The sequence below is a fragment of the Podarcis bocagei genome (assembly GCF_964188305.1).
Source record: "Podarcis bocagei genome assembly, chromosome: 2".
In the NCBI taxonomy this organism is placed as follows: domain Eukaryota; kingdom Metazoa; phylum Chordata; class Lepidosauria; order Squamata; family Lacertidae; genus Podarcis; species Podarcis bocagei.
This window is the reverse complement of record NC_138126.1, coordinates 93,904,060-93,924,153: the sequence shown is the minus strand read 5'-3', so window position 1 is coordinate 93,924,153 and position 20,094 is coordinate 93,904,060. Positions and strand designations below refer to the sequence as shown.

The 20,094-nt window shown below is 42.1% G+C and overlaps 1 protein-coding gene across 2 annotated transcripts in view; it reads right to left on the bottom strand.

The window, feature by feature from the left end:
* Nucleotides 1-19,864, bottom strand: part of B3GNTL1 (UDP-GlcNAc:betaGal beta-1,3-N-acetylglucosaminyltransferase like 1) — a 186,710-nt gene extending 166,846 nt beyond the window's left edge. For both annotated transcript variants that reach the window (XM_081183852.1, XM_081183853.1), the window contains exons 1-4: nt 19,270-19,864; nt 15,261-15,377; nt 14,156-14,255; nt 9,320-9,384 (exon numbers count right to left, since the gene is read on the bottom strand). In XM_081183852.1, the coding sequence (XP_081039978.1) occupies nt 9,320-9,384; nt 14,156-14,255; nt 15,261-15,377; nt 19,270-19,467 (480 nt within the window). In that variant the 5' untranslated portion in view covers nt 19,468-19,864. The remainder of the gene's footprint in view (nt 1-9,319; nt 9,385-14,155; nt 14,256-15,260; nt 15,378-19,269) is intronic.
* Nucleotides 19,865-20,094: the final 230 nt, after the last annotated feature.

The following is a 20,094-nucleotide window of genomic DNA, read 5'->3' as shown; positions in this document are numbered from 1 at the left end:
GAGTTCAGGATGCCAGAACAGAAGATGAGTACTTAAAATATCCCCCCCCCCGCCTGGAATGTCCTAATTCAGTTAGAAACACACACACATTTGTGTTTTTTTTTAATCATATTTATTAAAATTTCCAATAATAACAGAATAAGAAAAATAGAGAAGATAAAGAAAAGAAAGAAAAAGAAAGACAAATTTAAATTCTTACTTTCATAACCTTCTTTCTAGGACTCCCTCCTTCCCCTCCCGACTGCATTCCCCTTTCCCTAAGTTGGTTCCACAAGCTCTCATTCCCAATTAAAACCTAATATGTTTAACCCATTAGCCAATTTAAATTTATACAATCTTACCATCACTCCTCATCTTTAACAGAAATAGAAAAAAGATTTTTCCCCCAAGATCTGCCCCAATTTCCTTCCACGAATTCCCCCTTTTTAAAAAAAAACATGATAGATCAAGATACCAAAGTTATATAAAGAAATAGAAAATAAAAGATATAAGAAGATTCAAAAAGTTGGTTACATAGCCTTTGGATTCCAAGATTCCCCCTCCCTTCCCCGGTTTGAATTCCCCATGTCCATCAGTCTGTATGTTATCGGCCTGGAGATCTCAAGTCCACAGCCAAATTTTTCTCATTCCACCTTGCCGGTTTTCTTTAAATTTATTTGTTTTATTGATGTTTAATTTCAAAAATCCAGTCTAATAGAGGCCTTTAGTTTCCTTGGTCTTTGTTGCTCCTCCCATTGTTCTTTCCGTGTCGTAGTTGGTCCTTTGTTCTTTTTATTCCTTACTTTCTCAGGTTTCTTGTCTTGTTCAGCTGCTAAAACGTTCTTATTCCGAAGTCTAGTATCTCTACAGAGGTTTGTTATTCAGGAACAAAAACTTACGTCCAGTCCCTTCCTTTCTTCAGTAGAAAATTCTATTATCTCCTTTTAATATAAACACCTCTGTAGACAAAATAGTATTTCAGTTTTGCAGCTTTCCCAGAAGATAAGACCTGTGCACATCGCAGAGTAGTTTTCCACATACGACCGCTTGTAATGTCCCGAAACCCCTCTAGGGGGATTGCAGTAACTTTGTATCCTCTAATCCAAAAGTCAAATTGTTGTTTCTTTTTTCCCCCGACAGTTTGTATCCATATTATATCAAATTATAACAGAATTAACCAGCAAAATACTTGTAACAAAGTCCTCTTTATATTCTCAAGATTTGACAGCTACTTTGACAGCTGTCAAATTCTCCGTCTCTCTTTGCCAGGTTCTACGAATCGCCCCGGTTCCCAGGGGGGGTTGCCTTTTCCCTCTCACCCTCCACTTTTCTCCTCCAGCACAATTCTTGTAATTTCGCATCGTGGAATTAATAATTTTTATCAGCAATAAACTTCTGGATCGATCTTGGTTACCCAGTCCTTGTTTTAGCATGTTTACAATCAGGGGGGGACTGACTTCCTTTTTAGATCGCCCCCGCTCGTGCCGAATCCGAAAAAAATTTCTTTTTTTCTCCTTTTATACCCGGTTACCCAATTACGCACGGGTTGTTGTTAAAAGTCCGAATTTCCAATGGAAGAAGCCAGCGCTCTCCGTCGAATGGCATGCGGCTGCGCTCGGCAGGGGAAGCGGAGGACTCACAGCACCACGCCGCTCCCCGGCACCCGATCGGAAGCCTTTAAAAAGGCTCCTTCACGAGTCGGGAGGGCGCTAGCGGTGCCAGCCGAGTCACCATGTCCACGGGCTCCGTGCCCGTGGTTTTTAAGGGTCCCCGCGTCGCCGGCGCGGTAGGACCCAGCCCCTGCCGAGCAGAGTCCCTCCGGAGCTCTGAGGGAGTCCGCCATTCGGCGATGGTGCCAACCCGGAAGTCCTCAGAAACACACACACACACATTTGGAGGGGGGAATTGAGGCAGGGGATTGCTCAGGAATATTTGACAAAAAGCATGTTTTATTGAGATTAACATCCTAGGAACTACTGTGGTTTTGAATTTATTTATTCATTAGTCCAAGATATTGATGGGGAAGGAAAACTTTTTCTTTTAAAAAAATCCAGACCCACCTTTGCAATGTGTTTTGGTTTACCAGTATGTTTCCTATTCCACCTTGTATTTAGTGGCAGTTCAGTGTGGGTGGGGGCAGATATCCAGAGGCCACACAGCTACAGTATAAAGTCCCCACAATTGCATGTAGAGTTGGCTATGTGTCGCCCCTGACAACTAGGTTAAGCTCGGTGTTACCACTACTGCAAATTCTTGTATTTCTCAGGGATACAGGAAGCTACCACTTCATGCAGCTCCACAAGATGGTACATGGTAAGCTTTTGTGGGTTGGGGGCCTCCCGAATTCCTCCTAACATTTGTAGTTGAGAGGCATTAAAGAGGAACTAAATATATGCCTCTTCTTCCTGCACTGCAAGCAAATTTATATGCTTTACTTCTACAGATTAATTAAATCTTATCACTTCATTAAAATTGTCATTTAATCTCACAAAAGGTGCTTGATGAGCCCCTGCACCTCTTCAAACAGGAGAAACCCCATTCAAAAATCTACCAGAGCTATAGAACTACAGTTTCTTGGCCCCACCAGAGGACAGTGGCAGCTAGCAGGGGGACGGGGGCTGACAAGCTGACTAGAGGAGGAAAGACAGCTGGTTTGAAGTGCTTTTTTATTTGCTGATTGTGTGTATGATGTATGTAAGCTATTTCCACTTGTCACAAGATCACTTCTGATTTTTCTGTACAAAATAAGTCAGTCAAAGACTTTTTTTGGGGGGTGAACTGAGGGTTTGTGGTTAGATGCCACACAGTTTCACTTTCTGTGAGAAGGGGACAATTCCTACTTAATCATCCTAGAATAGCAAATTGGTCTCTATATATTTAAAGTGCTCTGCCTTGACTGTAAAGGGAACATCTAAACTGATAGTAGGGTTAAGTTTTGCAGAATTTGAGGGCTAGTCTCTTGTGGAAGTAGGTAAACCCGATACAAATACATTTGGTTTGAATGCCTTCTTTCCTGAAGGTGGATGGAGATCAACAACATAAAAACATCTGGCCTTGTTTAGAAATCCCTGCTGGCTTTTCATGTGAAACAGATATCTTCTTCTTGCAACAAATTGCTTACCTGCTCAGAAAGGACTTTGGAGGACAGAAGCATGTCTGTTATTATCAAATTCCTGTAATTCTGGATTATTTGGAGTGCATGTTATGAAATTTATTTCGTGGCACAGTGGTTGCTTATAATGACCCATTTGACAGTAGAATATTAGAATTTTCTTTATTCTGTTTTCATGCCATCAGGTCTAAGAAAAATGGCACATCATGTAAAACAATACCTATTATCCAATTAGAAGTGCCAGCTAGGTTGCAGATTTAAAAGGTGTGTGCCAATACAGTGGTACCGGACATTTAGACCTTTGATCTCCCCTCCAGCAAGCAGGGCAGAGGGGAGGTGAATCTGACCAACAACTGCATGATCTATTTGGAGGGAAAAAAACCTCTGCTATCTCACCTATCTGAAAGCATGAAACGGTCTGCCTTTTTAGTACACTGAACTGACTTTTTCCTGTGAAGTGATACTTTGATACAAAGTTTCCACAGTGCCTGATCACTGTATATCATTAGAAGAAACAGTATAAACTGGGCAACTGTGGCAATTTGAAGTTATAAGTCTTTAGCAACATTGACTTTGACTGTGTTAATCTCCTTCTTTTTTACATCTTGGACTGTCTCCTTTGTTTTTGTATTTGGAAATCCTGTTCTATGGCCATTTTGATTTGCTCCCTCTAGAGGATAAAGTAAAACTTGGCACGGCCTAAGACAGTGGAGTTTTCCAAGGGAGAATTATCCCGTGGGAATTGACCTTGACATGAGTGGCCCACAAGAAGAGATAGTTACAAGAGCCAAGATCAAGCAACAACAACAACAACAACAGCTGCAGCTGCAACAGGCAAAGAAAAGAGGCTCAATTTCAGGCGCAACAGCCGGATCAACAGGAACAACAGGACAAGACAAAGGAGCAGCCGTCTCTATGGAAGCTGTGACAGAGGCCTTGCTCAAGATAAACCAAACTCTGGAGTCTTTGACAAAACAGACTTCAGAGAACACACAAAAATTAACAGAAATATCAGCAAGATTAAACCAGAATACGGAATCTATAAACAAATTGGTGGAGGAAAACGCCACCACGCGCCAAATTGCCGAAGAGGCAAAAGCCACTGCCGGAGAGACACACGAGAAATTAGAGCCACTTGCCAAGAAGGTCTATGAGCATGATGCAACTTTGGCCTTGTGGGAGTTACAGAGGAAAGAGAGAAATTTAAAATTAAGACTGATTCCGGAGAATGAAAGAGACAACCTTGTGGAATATTTGACACGGGAGTTTGCGGATTGCTGGGACCTTGAGGAAGACGAATTTAAAATTACGACTGCCTTTAGACTGGGTAAAAAGCAAGATAGAAAGACACCGAGAGACTGCTTGATTACACTCAGATCCAAGGAGGAAAGAGATAAAATATTAGGACTACACTTTGAAAAGGCCTTGCAAATTGGAAATTCAGCTGTACAGATCTTTAAAGACATCCCAAAATATATTTTGGATTTAAGAAACTTCTACAAGGACTTGGTTCTTTTGCTAAAGAAAAACTCTATCCGTTTCAGGTGGGAGTTCCCACAAGGACTGTCATTTGACTACAAGGCAAAGAAAGTGAAAATAAAGACAATTCAAGATAAAGACAAATTTTTGGCAAGATACCAGGAGGACCTACAGAAGGGGACTGTGGACGTACTTGCAGAACAGAGGAGAGCACTGGATATCCTGAATCTCTCGTTTGGACAAAAACCACCACCATCAGAAGAAGAGCAACAACTTGGAGCTGTTGGAGGAGCCTTAAGAAAATAACAAGATGGCTTTGCAATTCCTTAGTTGGAATTGTAATGGACTGAATGGGCCTTTGAAGAGAAGACAAGTATTTCATATTTTGAATAGAGAACAACTGGACTTGATATGTTTACAAGAAACTCATATAACCAGAGCCCACAGGAGATTACTTACAAATAAAAGGCTAGGACAAGAATTTATTTCATCAGACAAAGTTAAGAAGAGAGGAGTGGTAATATATGTGAAGGAGAAATGGGCTCCAAAAATGATATTCAAAGATGAACAAGGGAGATATCTGGCTGTGGAGATACAAGTACAAGGAGAAAAATTTCTAGTTGTTGGAATTTATGCACCAAATGAAGGCAAATCTGACTTCTTTAAGAGACTTCATGAAACTTTGACGGACTATCTGGATTACAATATGATAATCATGGGAGACATGAATGGCGTGGTCTCCACTAATATGGACAAGGCACAAAGACTAACAGTCACTAAAGAAGGGAGACTCCCTAAGACTTTTTTCGAAATGACAGAAAACATGGACTTGATGGACATTTGGAGAACAAGGAACCCTCTGGAGAGAGAGGGAACCTTTTTCTCCCAAGCAATGATGACCTGGACCAGAATTGACCAAATCTGGGTTACTAGTGGACTGGCTCCAAAGATTAAGAAAGTGGAAATCTGCCCAAAAACTTGCTCCGACCATAACGCCGTGAAGATGGAGATGAAACCCACAATAACTGGTCAACTTAGATGGAGAATGAATGACACCCTCTTTCGAGATAAGGAGATTCTCACGAAGGCCCAAAAGACCCTAAAAGACTATTTTGAAATAAATTTGAGGACCGACGTGGAGAAAAGAGTGATCTGGGACGCAAGTAAAGCGGTTATGAGAGGATTTTTGATTCAACAAAATTCAATAAAGAGGAAAAAACAAAATGAGAAAAAAGAGAAGATTTTGGAAATGATAAAGGAAGGAGAGAGGAAATTAAGAACAAAACCAAAGTCTCAGGATATTTTAAGAGAGATCAAGTTATATCAAACACAATATATGGAATTGATGAACCAAGAGATTGAATGGAAGATAAAGCAAATGAAGCAAAAGACTTTTGAATCAGCAAATAAATGTGGTAAACTTTTGGCATGGCAACTGAAGAAAAGGCAGAAACTAAATACAGTTACAAGCCTAGAGGTGGATGGAAAGAACATATCTAAACCCAATGAAATTAGAAATTGCTTTTTAAGTTATTTTAAAAAACTTTACACTCAAGGCCCGCAAAATGAAGAAGATATAGATAAATTCCTTGGAAGATATGGACTACAAAACATCTCTCATCAAAATAAGATGGATTTGAACCAGAGAATCTCAGAACAAGAGATAGAGGCTGCCATTCAGAATATGCAATTGGGCAAATCTCCGGGACCAGATGGACTGACTTCCAGATACTACAAATCGCTGAAGGAATGGCTGACTCAACCACTAAGAGAAGTTTGTAATGAGATCCTTGAGGGAAAAAGGGCACCTGAATCGTGGAAAGAGGCATATATTTCACTCATACCAAAGTCAGAGACTGAAAAGACCCAACTTAAGAACTACCGCCCAATATCACTGCTTAATGTGGATTACAAAATTTTTGCAGACATTTTGGCAAAAAGATTTAAAAGAGTTTTGATGGAGAAGATTCATAGAGACCAAGCAGGCTTTCTCCCTAAGAGACACCTAGCAGATAATGTAAGGAATGTAATAGACATTTTGGAAAAGCTAGAGGTGAATATAAACACTAAAGCAGTATTGATCTTTGTGGATGCGGAGAAAGCCTTCGATAATGTTTCTTGGAGTTTTATGAGGAAGAATCTCCATGGGATGGGGGTAGGCCAGGGTTTTGAGAATGGTATGGCTGCAATATATTCTGAACAAAAAGCTAAACTGATTGTAAATAATGTCGTGACTGAGGAACTTAAGATAGAAAAAGGAACACGACAGGGGTGCCCAATTTCCCCATTACTTTTTATTTCAGTTCTGGAGGTGTTGCTGAACATGATAAGAAATGACCAGCAGGTCAAAGGTGTGCAGGTCGGAGCTAAACAGTATAAGTTAAGAGCGTATGCAGATGACCTAGTATTGACTTTGCAAGAGCCAAACACTAGTACGAAAAAGGTCCTAGAAATAATACAACAATTTGGCCAGGTAGCTGGATTTAAGTTGAATAAGCAAAAAACTAAAGTTTTAGGGAAAAATCTAACAGATATGGAAAAGGAGAAATTTCAAGAGGAAACAGGTTTGACTGTGGTCAAGAAGGTGAAATACCTAGGGGTTTATTTAACATCTAAGAATGTGAATTTGTATAAGGACAACTATGAAAAATGTTGGTCAGAAATTAAAAAAGATCTAGAAATATGGTCAAATTTGAAACTGTCAATGTTAGGCCGAATTGCAGTAATTAAAATGAATGTATTGCCTAGAATGTTGTTTTTGTTTCAGACCTTGCAGATTCTTGACAAGATGGAATGTTTTAAGAGGTGGCACAAAGACATCTCGAAATTTGTCTGGCAGGGCAAAAAGCCCCGAATTAAATTTAAAATATTGACTGATGCTAAAGAAAGAGGGGGTTTTGCCCTGCCGGACCTAAAATTGTATTATGAGGCAGCAGCTTTTTGCTGGCTGAAAGAATGGATGCTCCTCGAGAACACGGACATCTTGGATCTGGAAGGTTTCAATAATGCTTTCGGTTGGCATGCATATCTTTGGTATGATAAAGTTAACAGTGCCTTTAAAAATCACATTGTTAGAAAAGCATTATTTAATGTTTGGATAAGATATAAAGATCTATTGGAAAATAAAACCCCTAGATGGGTGTCACCAGTGGAGGCTAAAGCAGTGAAGAAACTCAATATGGAGGTCGGATGGCCGAAGTATTGGGAAATCTTAGAACAGGATGGAGATAAATTCAAACTACAAAGTCAGGAGAAATTGAAGCATAAAGTAGAAAATTGGTTCCAATATCGCCAAATAATGGAATTTTTTAAACAGGATAGGAAAATCGGTTTCCAGGTGGAAAAATCAAAATTAGAGACCGAATTGTTAGAATCCAATACTAAGAATTTATCTAGAATGTACAACTTGTTGTTGAAATGGAACACACAGGATGAAACAGTTAAATCGGCTATGATTAAGTGGGCTCAGGATGTTGGACATAACATTATGTCAGCTGACTGGGAATGGTTATGGAACACCGGTATTAAATTTACGGCATGTAATGCCTTAAAGGAAAACATTATGAAAATGGTTTACAGGTGGTACATGACCCCAGTCAAACTGGCAAAAATCTATCATTTGCCCGACAATAAATGTTGGAAGTGTAAAGAGACTGAAGGTACCTTCTATCACCTTTGGTGGACATGCCCGAAGATAAAGGCCTTCTGGGAAATGATCTATAATGAAATGAAAAAGGTACTTAAATGTACCTTTTCTAAAAAACCAGAGGCCTTCCTCTTGGGCATTGTCGGCCAATTGGTGACAAAGAAAGATAGAACTTTCTTCATGTATGCCACAACAGCAGCAAGAATACTTATCGCAAAGTATTGGAAGACACAAGATTTACCCACTTTGGAAGAATGGCAGATGAAAGTGATGGACTATATGACACTGGCCGAGATGACAGGCAGAATCCGTGATCAACGAAAAGAGACGGTGGAAGAAGAATGGAGAAAATTTAAAAGTTATCTTAAGGACTACTATAAACTTAATGAATGCTAAAATGTTCTGGTTTCCAGAAGTAAAAGGGTACAGGGATACAAGGCTAGACTATAAAAGAGGACTAAGATGACAGAGATTAGAAAGTAACAACTGGGAGTTGCTAGTTGAATTATGGACATTGGGATGCAGAGAGGGGGGGTATGGGGAAGTCCAAGAAAAGAGGTTTATGAAAATATGTTTGAAACTATTCATGTATGTCTGTTACTTTTTGTGTTTGTTTGTTTTTCTTAAAAATGTTGTAAAACCAATAAAAATTTTATAAAAAAAAAAAAAAATACAGTGGTACCTCAGGTTAAGTACTTAATTAGTTCCGGAGGTCCGTTCTTAACCTGAAGCACCACTTTAGCTAATGGGGCCTCCTGCTGCTGCCATGCTGCCGGAGCATGATTTCTGTTCTCATCCTGAAGCAAAGTTCTTAACCCGAGGTACTATTTCTGGGTTAGCGGAGTCTGTAACCTGAAGCATATGTAACCCGAGGTACCATTGTATCTCAACGGCTAAGAAAATGTCCAGATACGGCAGCAGAGTTTTATAAGGTGGAATGCTTATTAAATTTAAAAAGTTCCACATCATCATAACCACATGAAAAAGTTTTATACCAAATTATGGAAAACCATTAGCGTAGAATGATAAAAAGGAAATGGACAATTAAACATTTTGTTTCAGGTAGGCAATACATTTGGCAAAAATTTAAAAAATTCACTTACAGAATCCAGAAAGCACAGATAAGTCCCCGAGCTCTGATCTATTGCATGATTTTTAGCAAAGCCCACTGTAGATAAAGCAAAGTTACAAAAGAGCGCATGAGCATCATTGTAATTTGCAATCTAAGTTTTTCTACTCAAAAACACACTAGGTGACATTAAAGCTCCTTGCCAGATTTCAGAATTGCAGCCCACAGTAAGCAAGCCGTAATGGATGGTTGAGTTGCACACCCATGACAAATTCTATTCTTTCTTTCCTGGATACCTCTTCATGTATATGAACATTATGAATATATAGCCTTGAACTTCACAAAATGATAACTAAGCCTCTGTGGTGCAATGGGTCAGTGTGTGTCTGGCTGTTAACCAGAAAGTTGGTGGTTTGAGCCCACCCAGGGATGGATGTGCTAGGATTCCTGCATTGAAGGGGCTGGACTAGAACACCCTTCCAACTCTACAATTCTATGATTCTAGGAAATCATTTAAATTAAAACTCAACCATTCAAAGTACTATGGCTGCCGTAACTAAATTTAAATGACTGGAAAACACAGTAAAACCTTACAAGACCTGGACATGTTTACTGAAAAGTAAAGCAGGTCTGGGCATGTTGAATGACCAGAACCAATAGTTCGGAATAATTATCTCCCGAGGAATAAAATGAATAGACTAAAATTGAACAACTAATCCTGCCACAGAGCAGTAACTGTTCCAGAAGGATCAGTTGTGTAATCAAGTTTGTCTCTCTCTCTCCCCATCCCAAGCATATAATGTTTCAAATAATTGTCTGATTATAGCAAGGAAGGCTAAAAGGATGCTATGATTAAGGGCACATTCAAAGGTCATAAAATCAGTCATGGATGATTCTTATAAGGAAGCTTGTAGGGTCGCCACTGTGATGAAAGGTAGCCAGAAATTTAGATTCATTGTCATTTAAATCACTTGCCCAACACTCAATAAGTAGCTTGATCCATATGTTGCTGCTTTTACACATCACAAAATCGGTCATAAAGGCTGACTTGAGTCATTCGGATTTCATAATATATGAATGCTGGAGAACATTTGGTTACTCATGTGACAGGCAAAGATTAAGGATATGTTTTTAAAAAATTATGTAAGTCAAAACAATCTTACAAATATTTTAAAAGGTCAGCACTTAAATGCACATATGGGTAACAAGCTGGTGAGATAAGTGGGTCAGAGGAGAAACAATCATGTTTGTTTGTTTGTTCGTTCAAGTGCAAATAGTTTAGAAGTAAGCTTAATTAAAAACAAGACACCCAAAGTTTTGGTAGTTAGCTAGTCATAAAATGCCCTTTTGACATCAGCACAATTATAGGATTTCCAAAAGATTTTATTCCGCATGGAAACTGGATTATTTAAACAACTGGTCTAAGGCAATGAATTTTGTTTGGCATAAGCAAAGAATTCGCTGCAATATTGCTATACTGATGAGACTCAAATGTTTGTGCCAAGGCTTTGCATTTTGCAAGGCCTGCTTACTTAGCAAAAAGAGCCTGTTACCATGGTCACAGGAGGGGGGGAAACTAAGACCCCGTGAGATATTAACATTCCTCACTCTTGGAAAGAAGTTGTTTTGTGTTAGTTTCTTTAAAGCCACTGACCCCTCTCTTTTGTGGGGGGAGGTTTCCCCTTTGTTTTCCTTTTTCCTTTTCCAAGGCAGAAAAGAATCAGAAATGAATCTTAATCCAGGGTAAACAATCCAGGACATGAAGACTGTCACATTTGTTTCGTTATTGGGGCTGCTTGTTTCAAAGGAAGTACTCCCTACAAGTTTTAACTACTCTTAACCACAGGAAAGTAAATCACTAAGGACAAAGGGGTCACAAAGATTTCCATCTAAACTGGCTGCCCAAATGTAAATACAAACGAGCTGCTCCACACTGGAAAATGATTACTTCATGGCAACCTGCTTTCAAAGGTATATAGTTTGAACAAAATACACCTTTCCTAATCCAATTTACCAATGACTGGGAAAATTCAGAAGCCATACTTTTTTTCCTTCCTGTGTCTATGCATTTTTTCACATCATAAAATGTACTTTTTTAAAGTAAAAACTAAGACTCCCAAACCCTAACACTTTACCAATCATATGCATATTAGCCTAGAAACCAAATGTCAAATAATTATTGTGGTGTTTTTTTAATTGTCAGTATTTTCCCCAAGTCTATGGTTGTTTTTTAAATGTTACACAGCTTCCAAAAGAGGCTCAGGCTTTAATGAGTGTCTAAGGGACAGTTTTATGCTTCTGGAGTAGCCACCATGTAACAACCCATAAACTTGAGGAATTGTTGGTAAATACAAGGAATAGTTACAGTAAATGAGGGAGCCACATCTGATGGAGGAAATCAACTATGCGGAAAGAACAGCAGGCTTCACTCAGGTCATCATGCATTTACTTTCATGTGAAAATGTTTCGAACTGGGCTGCAATACCACAAAGGGTGCACATATTGCTACTGGTATTTTAACAGGAAGAAGCAAATCCCTCCCCTCCTCTCCATGTTATCCTCACCATAACACTGGGTGGTGGGTTTGGCTGAGAGGCACCGACTGGCCCAAGGTCACCTCATGAGCATCATGACAGAGTGGGAGTTTGAACCCTGTTCTCCCAGATCCCAGTCCAGTATTTGCCAATTATTATACCACACTGGCTGGCTAGCTTACTCTCTGAGCTTGTTTAAGACTGCACACTTTTCCACACTTACCTTTTGCTTTGCTCTTTCCAGGCAGAGGTCTGCACTTTAATGCTTCGTGTCTAAGCGACTGGTTTCCCCCCCGCCACGAAGCTTTAAAACTGACTCAGAACAAACGTCAATTCAGGTTTTCCGCAGATTAATGTTTGCTCCAATTGAGCTTTAAAGAGCAGATTTTAGTGGGGAAAGCTCCAGAGCAAAAAAGGGGTGCTTAAATACAGAGCTTTAAATCTCGGACCATGCCTGGAAAGAGTGGAGGAAAGGTAAGTGTGGATAAGCCCTCAGTCTAGCATTGCTAGTTGTTGGAAAAACATTCAAGCTTGCTTTGTCTGAATTAAAGTCTAGGCTTCACTTTGAGCTATCCAAGGTGCTACCGACCTTCCTTTCTTTGCCTTTTGGACATTGACCTCTGCATCACCAGACCTTGTTTATCTGGGTTTACCTTCTGCTTACCATGACCTTGTCTCACTGGAATTTGACCTAACTTTGTTTCCTGGATCTGAAACAGGTCTAGCAGTATATGACTTGGTCTTCCTGGACTCTGCACCTAGCACAAGCCCCCACTTCAGCCAGAAGCCCAACCCCCAGGTGAGCCCATTATCCCTCTAGGAGATTCTTGGTTAGGCAAATGCACCCTTTGCCCCTTAGCTTGTATTTGTTGGGAAAGAGATAATGGGAAGAGGCTTGGAAATCTTAGTTGACCCATTTCCAGTTTACAACTAGAAAAATGTTGGAAGGGGGTTAGCACACAGATGAGAAGCAGCAGAGGGGAAAGACAATGCTATGAGGTCAAAACATAGAGATCAAAATTTGAAAAAGAAAGATCGGTTGAGAGGAGCAGGAGCAGGAAGGCAGCGAAGACATTAAATGTCGCCTTTCCAAAGAGTCCCTCTCTCAGAGTTGTTTTTCCTTAAAAGCATAGTCCATCAAGGGTACATTGCACATATTTGCATGTAACTTATATTTTCCCTCTTTTTATTTAAGAGTCAAATTATATTTTTTTACAGTTTAAATATGCATTTCCCCCTTTTTTACCATTACTTGCAACTTCAAAATAAGGATGAATAGGAATAAATTATAGATATCAATGGGGAAAAGCAACAACAGGATTATATTACAGAGATGATTTTATGTTTAACAAGATAAGGGAGGAAAACACAAACTAAAACTTCCTAAATAAAAGTATATGAAAAGTTTATTCTGGAAAACAAAGAAAGCATTTCCTAAATTAATTTCATCATCTTCCTCCTTAGCTCTTAGATTCCCTCTTGCTCATAACACCAACATGCTATCCTTTTTCACCATCTCACAGAGAAAGGACAGCAAGCTTTAAAACTCAATACAAACGTCTACAGTTCACATCTCACTGAGCTGATCTTCATTCTGGAGTGGTCACACTTGGCAATTCAACTCGAATCCATTACTTTCCAGCCTATTACAACAATTCCAGAGCTATTTATTTTGGCTTGGATCACAATTTAACCTCATTTGTGCTTTTTCAGTCTAGCACATAACAAACCTGGCTTTTTCCCAGTCTGCAGCAAAGGTGATGGCTCTCTCTCAATCCACACAACATTTATTTCCTGGCCATCTCTAAGCTAAGTTATGCCATATATTATTTGCCTCTTAAACGCGTATTGAAAAACTGACTAGAGAACTGAGGAAAAACTGGTGTGAATTTCCAGCAATATAAGATACGGTGAATCTAACTATTTTCTTTTGCCAACAGAGTCATGATGATTTACAATGTGATTCTAAACCCATTAAACAGAAGTCCCATTGATTTTCAGTGGGACTTATTTTTCTGCACAATCCTATGCACGCTTGCTTAGAAATAAGTCCAACTGTGTTCAATGGGGCTTACTTCCTCATAAGAGTTGTTAAGATTGCAGCAACAGTGTACTTAGTATTAGGCCAAATTCTGTCTTGGCACATAAAAGAAAACCTCAGCAACCTCAAAAAGAGAGTCACTTCTGACAGTTATTAAGGAAGAGTCTTGGTCTGAACGTGGATGCACTGACAAACAGAATGTTCTAGAATGCTACACAACTTGTGGGAAGCTGTTATGCAGAAAACTAAGTTATCCCACTGTCTTGAATAGCTGCTGTTCTTTTAAGGCACCTACCTCCCCGTGGTTGAGATGAACCATTTTCTCCAAGTACCATCTGAATGCCTGCTTCTTCCAATAGAACTTTCCACTTTTTTAATATATTTCCTGAATTGTCCTGTTTAGAAATATTGACACTGAGTAGGTATAATGTTTAAAAGTTAAACATTTAATCCCTCGCATTTCTTTTCCACATCTTATTGCTACGTGGGAGAAGGGATAAGGTCACTGCAAAAGTCACAGCCGAGTCGTCATACTGCTTTTAAACTGCACTTTTATGAGTATTTGCCCACAATCTGACATCAATGACATCTTCCAGTGCTTTTCAGCCACACTTGGACATCATCAGGAGTTTCTGGAGGGCTCTGCTGAGGAGCACAACTTCCTCTTCTCTGAAGAGGAGCAATCAGGTAGGCAGTGAGTCCCAAGAAAAGGACACAGACCCCTGTGGGCTGCTGGGTGGCAAAAGAGGAAGAGAGCTCAATGAGGAAGGGTTGCACACAAAGACCAAACCCAGCTGCAAGGTACCTCAGCCTCAGCCTTTTTCGTATCCCACTACTACCCCAGAGCTTTCAGAGCTCAAGCTGATTGCAGAAGAACTGGCTGGAGCTACAGTACTGCACCCAAGCTCAACAGATTGGACTAACAAAATGGCACCAAGACATGGGGATGGAGAGAGAACAGAACACCTTTCAAAAGCCAGAGCAAAATGATTGTCCCCCCTTCCATTTCAATCCAGCTCAGCTCCTGAAAATCCCTTTGCAAAACAGCCAGTTTTGATACAACAATTACGCTACATCAGGGAGAGAGCCCTTTTCTTTCCCACAAACTAAGGAATTGGGAGCAGGAGGAAGAAGGGGAAGGGTCTGACTGGGAGTATGTCTGTGTGTGTTAAAGGTGTGAGTTTGTATCTCTGACACCACACACTATTGGGACTGACCCCCCCCCAATCCACTTTGGAAGGTGGGCCCCTGACAGCATTCCAGCAGGGTAATACAGCTCTCACCCCCAAAAAGGTCCCCCACCCCTGGTGAAATAAACACAGTAAGAACACATTCCTGGAATTGGTATTCAAATGATAATTGTGCAGTAGAACTAGAACAGTATACTGACAGGTACATACCATACTAGCGTCGTTAAAAACAGATAGTTCCATGGAACCTTGGAAGTCTTGCTCCAGAACAGACTTCAGGCATTCATCCAGCCAGCACTCAGCATTGTAAACTGGCAGAATTATGGACTACAAGGAGTAAGAATACATGACATAGAATCAGCAAAAATGCACCAACATTTTATTCCCTGCTCCACAAAAAGGTTACTTTTATTATATCCACTAATCAAACACACACAATAGTTTTTGAGCAGAAAACAAAGGACACTGTCGTTTTCTTTACAAACAGCTTTTTATCCTTCAATGTTGCTCTGTTATTGATTATTGTTATTTTAACAACTAATAAATTGAAATGAAAATTAGTAGTAGTTATTACTTCTATGGACTGCTTCAAACTGACTGGCATAATTTCACACTTATCAATTACACAGTTCTTTATCAAGAATAGTAAACTAATTCCGTATTTCATAATCCTCTCGTTTAACTAAAGTTTCATAAATTCAAAATCTTATTATTCTAATATTATTATAACTGGATGAAGAGATGAACTCCTGTAACCAATAACATTGGAGGAGCATTATCAAGCCATAGAACATACCGTATTTTTCACTCTATAAGACGCACCAGACCATAAGATGCACCTAGTTTTTGGAGGAGGAAAACAAGAAAAAAAATATTCTGAATCCCAGAAGCCAGAACAGCAAGAGGGATCGCTGCGCAGCGAAAGCAGCGATCCCTCTTGCTGTTCTGGCTTCTTTATAGCTGCGCAGCCTGCATTCGCTCCATAAGACGCACACACATTTCCCCTTACTTTTTAGGAGGGAAAAAGTAAATCTTATAGAGCAAAAAATACGGTATTTGTTATTCAATTGTTAACACTTTTTTTCTCTACTCAATTAGCCACACAGCAAAATGTGGTTTGCTAAAAGGACAAAAATAACTCCCCCCCCCCACTTTCATTTAGAGTCAACATTTAAGTTCACTTTCAGTATCTCTATTTTGCTATGTTCAGGGAAACGCAAGCATGCATGCCCATGTCTTAAGAAATGAGCAGCTAAATCAGGGATGAAGAACCTGTGGTCCCCCAAATGTTGAATTTCCAACTGTGAGGGATTATGGGAGGAGTTTAAATACAACAACATCTGGAAGGTCACAAGTTCCCCATCCCTGATTATTCCCCTAGGGAAATAATGTATGTGCAAAGGTCTACAAATCTGATTGCCAAGCTCACACGGTAAGCATACCTTCCCCCTGTACTTTAGAGGCACTATGAATATGAAGTCCCCACCCTCCTCCTGATTTTAAGCTGTATATTTAAGTTGTATATGTGCTCAAAGTGGTTCACAGAAAAATCAAAGTCTAAATACAGTAAAACAATAATTACAAGGCATAGTAAATATATATATAATCAATTATTAATGGTTTATTTCACATATATCAATGTTTAAGTAAGCATGCAACTTAATAATGTGTCATGTCAAAGTATCCTTTAAGCAACTCCCTCATAAAGGCTCCTGGGGCTGGAGGGTGAGGCAACACAGGTGAAACCAACCATTTCCTGATAGCAACCACAGAGTTTCTCTCCCCTCGCATTTCTTCCTCTGAAAACAGTTCCTTTAAGAAGGCTCCTAGGTCTAGCGCAGGCATGTCCAACAGGTAAATTGTGATCTACCAGCAGATCACTGGCTCCCCCCAAAGAAGCCGAACAACTCAACCTCCTCCCTGAAAAAAGCTCAAAAACTTTGACCTGAACCCCCCAAAAAGGGGGTAGATCACTGCCAGTTTTTAACTGTGAGTAGATCACAGTCTCTTGGGAGTTGGCCACCCCTGGTCTTGGGCATTGGGCAAGGCAGAGAGAATGGCCAACAGAGTCTCTCACCTCTTATTTAGCAAAACTCACTAGAAGCTAGCTTAGGGAACATACATCTTCCCAAGGAACATATCATGCTTAAAAGCATGTTTACAATGAGCACCCTTAAGCTCTTAGGATATCCACTTATCTCAGAAATGAGCGTATCTTTTCCACAACATGCTTTTAAACATACACGGTTCTTGGAAGCATTCCCAGCAGTCCTTAAGTTCAGGAACGTAAAAGTAGGAGCTAACTTAACTTTACATGCTAATAGCATGTGACAAAACCACAACTATTATTGCTATTTTAAGGAACAAGCTGGGGAAATTTACAACGGAAAAGCAATATGCACACTTCTCCACTTCAAGTCAGCCCCTTCTGGAGTGGCTTTCCCTTTAAAACAAGCAAACAAACCACAGCTGACAAGATTTTGTTACATGCATTTGCATGAACCTTTAGCCCAGTGTTTCCCAACCTTTTTTGGGCAACGGCACACCTGTTTAATGAAAAAAATCTCGCGGCACACCACCATTACAGCCCCGTGACGTCAGCGCGCAGCGTCACGCCGGGAGGGACGCACGAAAGTGAAAGTTTTTAATTTTTTTCCCTCCCCCTTGCCGGGGAACCTCCAAGCTTTGGGGGTGGGGGGGAGGAGGCAGCAGAGCGAGGGACTGAGGGACGGCGGCAGCTGAGGCGGCGGCTGTTGTGGTGGTGGCGGTGATAGCGGGCGGAGGAGGGGGCGGCGGCGGGAGTTGCTGCTGCTGTTGTTGCTGCTGCTGCCCGGACATGCCGGCCTCCTCCTCCTCCGCTGTCTCGCGCTCCTCCCTTTTGCACGCGCTGCCCCGCCGCTCGGCACCACCACCGCGGAGCCGCCCCCGGCTCGATGCGGATCCTCGCCGCCGCCGCCTCTCACCGCCCGACTCGCCCGCCTCCCTCCCACGGCACACCAGCCGACGTCTCACGGCACACTAGTGTGCCGCGGAACACCTGTTGGGAAACACTGCTTTAGCCCTCAAGATTACACCATCTTGCTTCTCTAGAACAGTGTTTCCCAAACTTTTTTGGGCAACGGCACACCTGTTTACTGAAAAAAAATCTCGCGGCACACCACCATTAAAGCCCCGCCCCGTGACGTCAGCGCGCAGCGTCACGCCGGGAGGGACGCACGAAAGTGAAAGTTTTTTCCCTCCCCCCTCAGTCCCTCGCTCGGAATTCAGCTCGTTTAGGGCATCGCTCCGGCTGCTCCCTCTCCCGCCGCGCAGGAGCGATGCCTCTCTCTGGCTCTCCCTCCGCGCAGGCTGAGGGAGGGAGGGAGGTGCGCGTGTGACCCGTCTCTGCTGGGAGACCAAACCCAGCGAGGCAGAGTCGCGCGGAGGCGCCCAGGCAGCGCTGCCGGCTGCGAGGAGGAGCGCCAGGCAGCAGCAGGAGGCGCGGCCTCTCCTCGCCGCCGCCGCCCCGCCTCTCGCCGCCCGACTCGCCCGCCTCCCTCCAGGCATCTCGCGGCACACCAGCCGATGTCTCACGGCACACTCGTGTGCCGCGGAACACCGGTTGGGAAACACTGCTCTAGAACAATCCACACAGCAGGGGAAAGGCCTCAAACGATGACTATTACAGTATTATTGTTACTCTTTATTGAATTTGTTAGTCATTTTAACTTGTCCCAGGCCAACCAAAAGCCACCTACAACCCAACAGGGGGGGGGAATCCCCCACATAGTTACATTAAAACCAAGAGAGAGAAAAAATACTTTGAAAACATCCCATCCACTTCCAAAAGGCCACAAATAGTTAAAGGCCAAAAGCCTGGCAATAGAGTTTTGCCTGGCACCTAATGATATAGCGTATAATGATGGCACTAGGCAAACTTCCCATGGCACCCTCCTAACGTTTTGACCACAAATCCCACCAGCAGGGCGTAATGGTCAGAGATGATGAGATTTGTAGTTCAAAACATCTGGAGCGCACCCCATTAGCTACCCCTGGTAGCATCAGCCTGACCAAAAGAAAAAGACCTTGTCGCTAAGGTTATGTTTGCTGATGCTCTGCAGCAGCTCACATTAACAACCATTCCTGAAGTTGAGCATACAGTATTTAGATTCAGCACCCATTGACAAACTTTGCAGATGTAGAAAGACAACCGAGAGCGAAAGCAGAATATGGAACATACCACCTGAATCTCATTGCTTTCTCTGCCTTCCTTACTGAATGATGTGGCGGACTGCGACTGAGGTCCCTCCAGTAAGGGAGGAGGAGATGGGGCGACTGGACTTTGGCGCTGGGTAAGCCCTGAGCCACCACCAGCACAGGTGCCTTTTTGCAAAAAGGGGCTCCCAGGTCCCCCAGAGACCCCTTTGGTCATCTCCATCCCTGACCTTTACACACTCAGAAAAAGGAAGGAAAAAATGAGGGCCGTGGGAGGGGGGAGCAGCGCACGTGGCATCTCACAGACCAGGACTTCTTTAAACCTGCTGCAACATGGGACTGACCAGCACCTTCTGCAAAAAGTAGATGAGGGTGAGAGAGCTGCCAGGTGAAGCCTGAGGGACACGTGGGAAGGTGCTGTTAAAAAAGCCCCAGGAGAGAGAGAGAGACGTATAAAAAAAAAGTGCAGAGAGAAGAACTCTGAGAGCCAGGTATAAGGAGGCGAGGAAATAATTAATAAATAATAATAATAATAAAGAGGTGGGGGAAGGAAGCCACACAGAGAAGAGGAAATACAAAGCAGGCGGACAGCGGGCGCAGCGACTCTGCCTTCTTCTCCCCCCCCCTCCCCGCCCTGCGCGTGCGCGAAGCCTTCCCGCCTCCCTCTCGCCCGCCGCTTCCGAGGTTCTGCGAGCGCCCAACCGGAGAAGCCGCGCGCGCGCATCCCCGCCTCCTGCTCCTTCCCCTTTCGGAGGAGAAATAGAGACCGCAACGCCTAGAGCGGCGCTAGGGAGGCGCCGCCTGCGATGTTGTAGGCGAGCCCGCGAGTCGAGAGCGGCGTGGGCTGGGG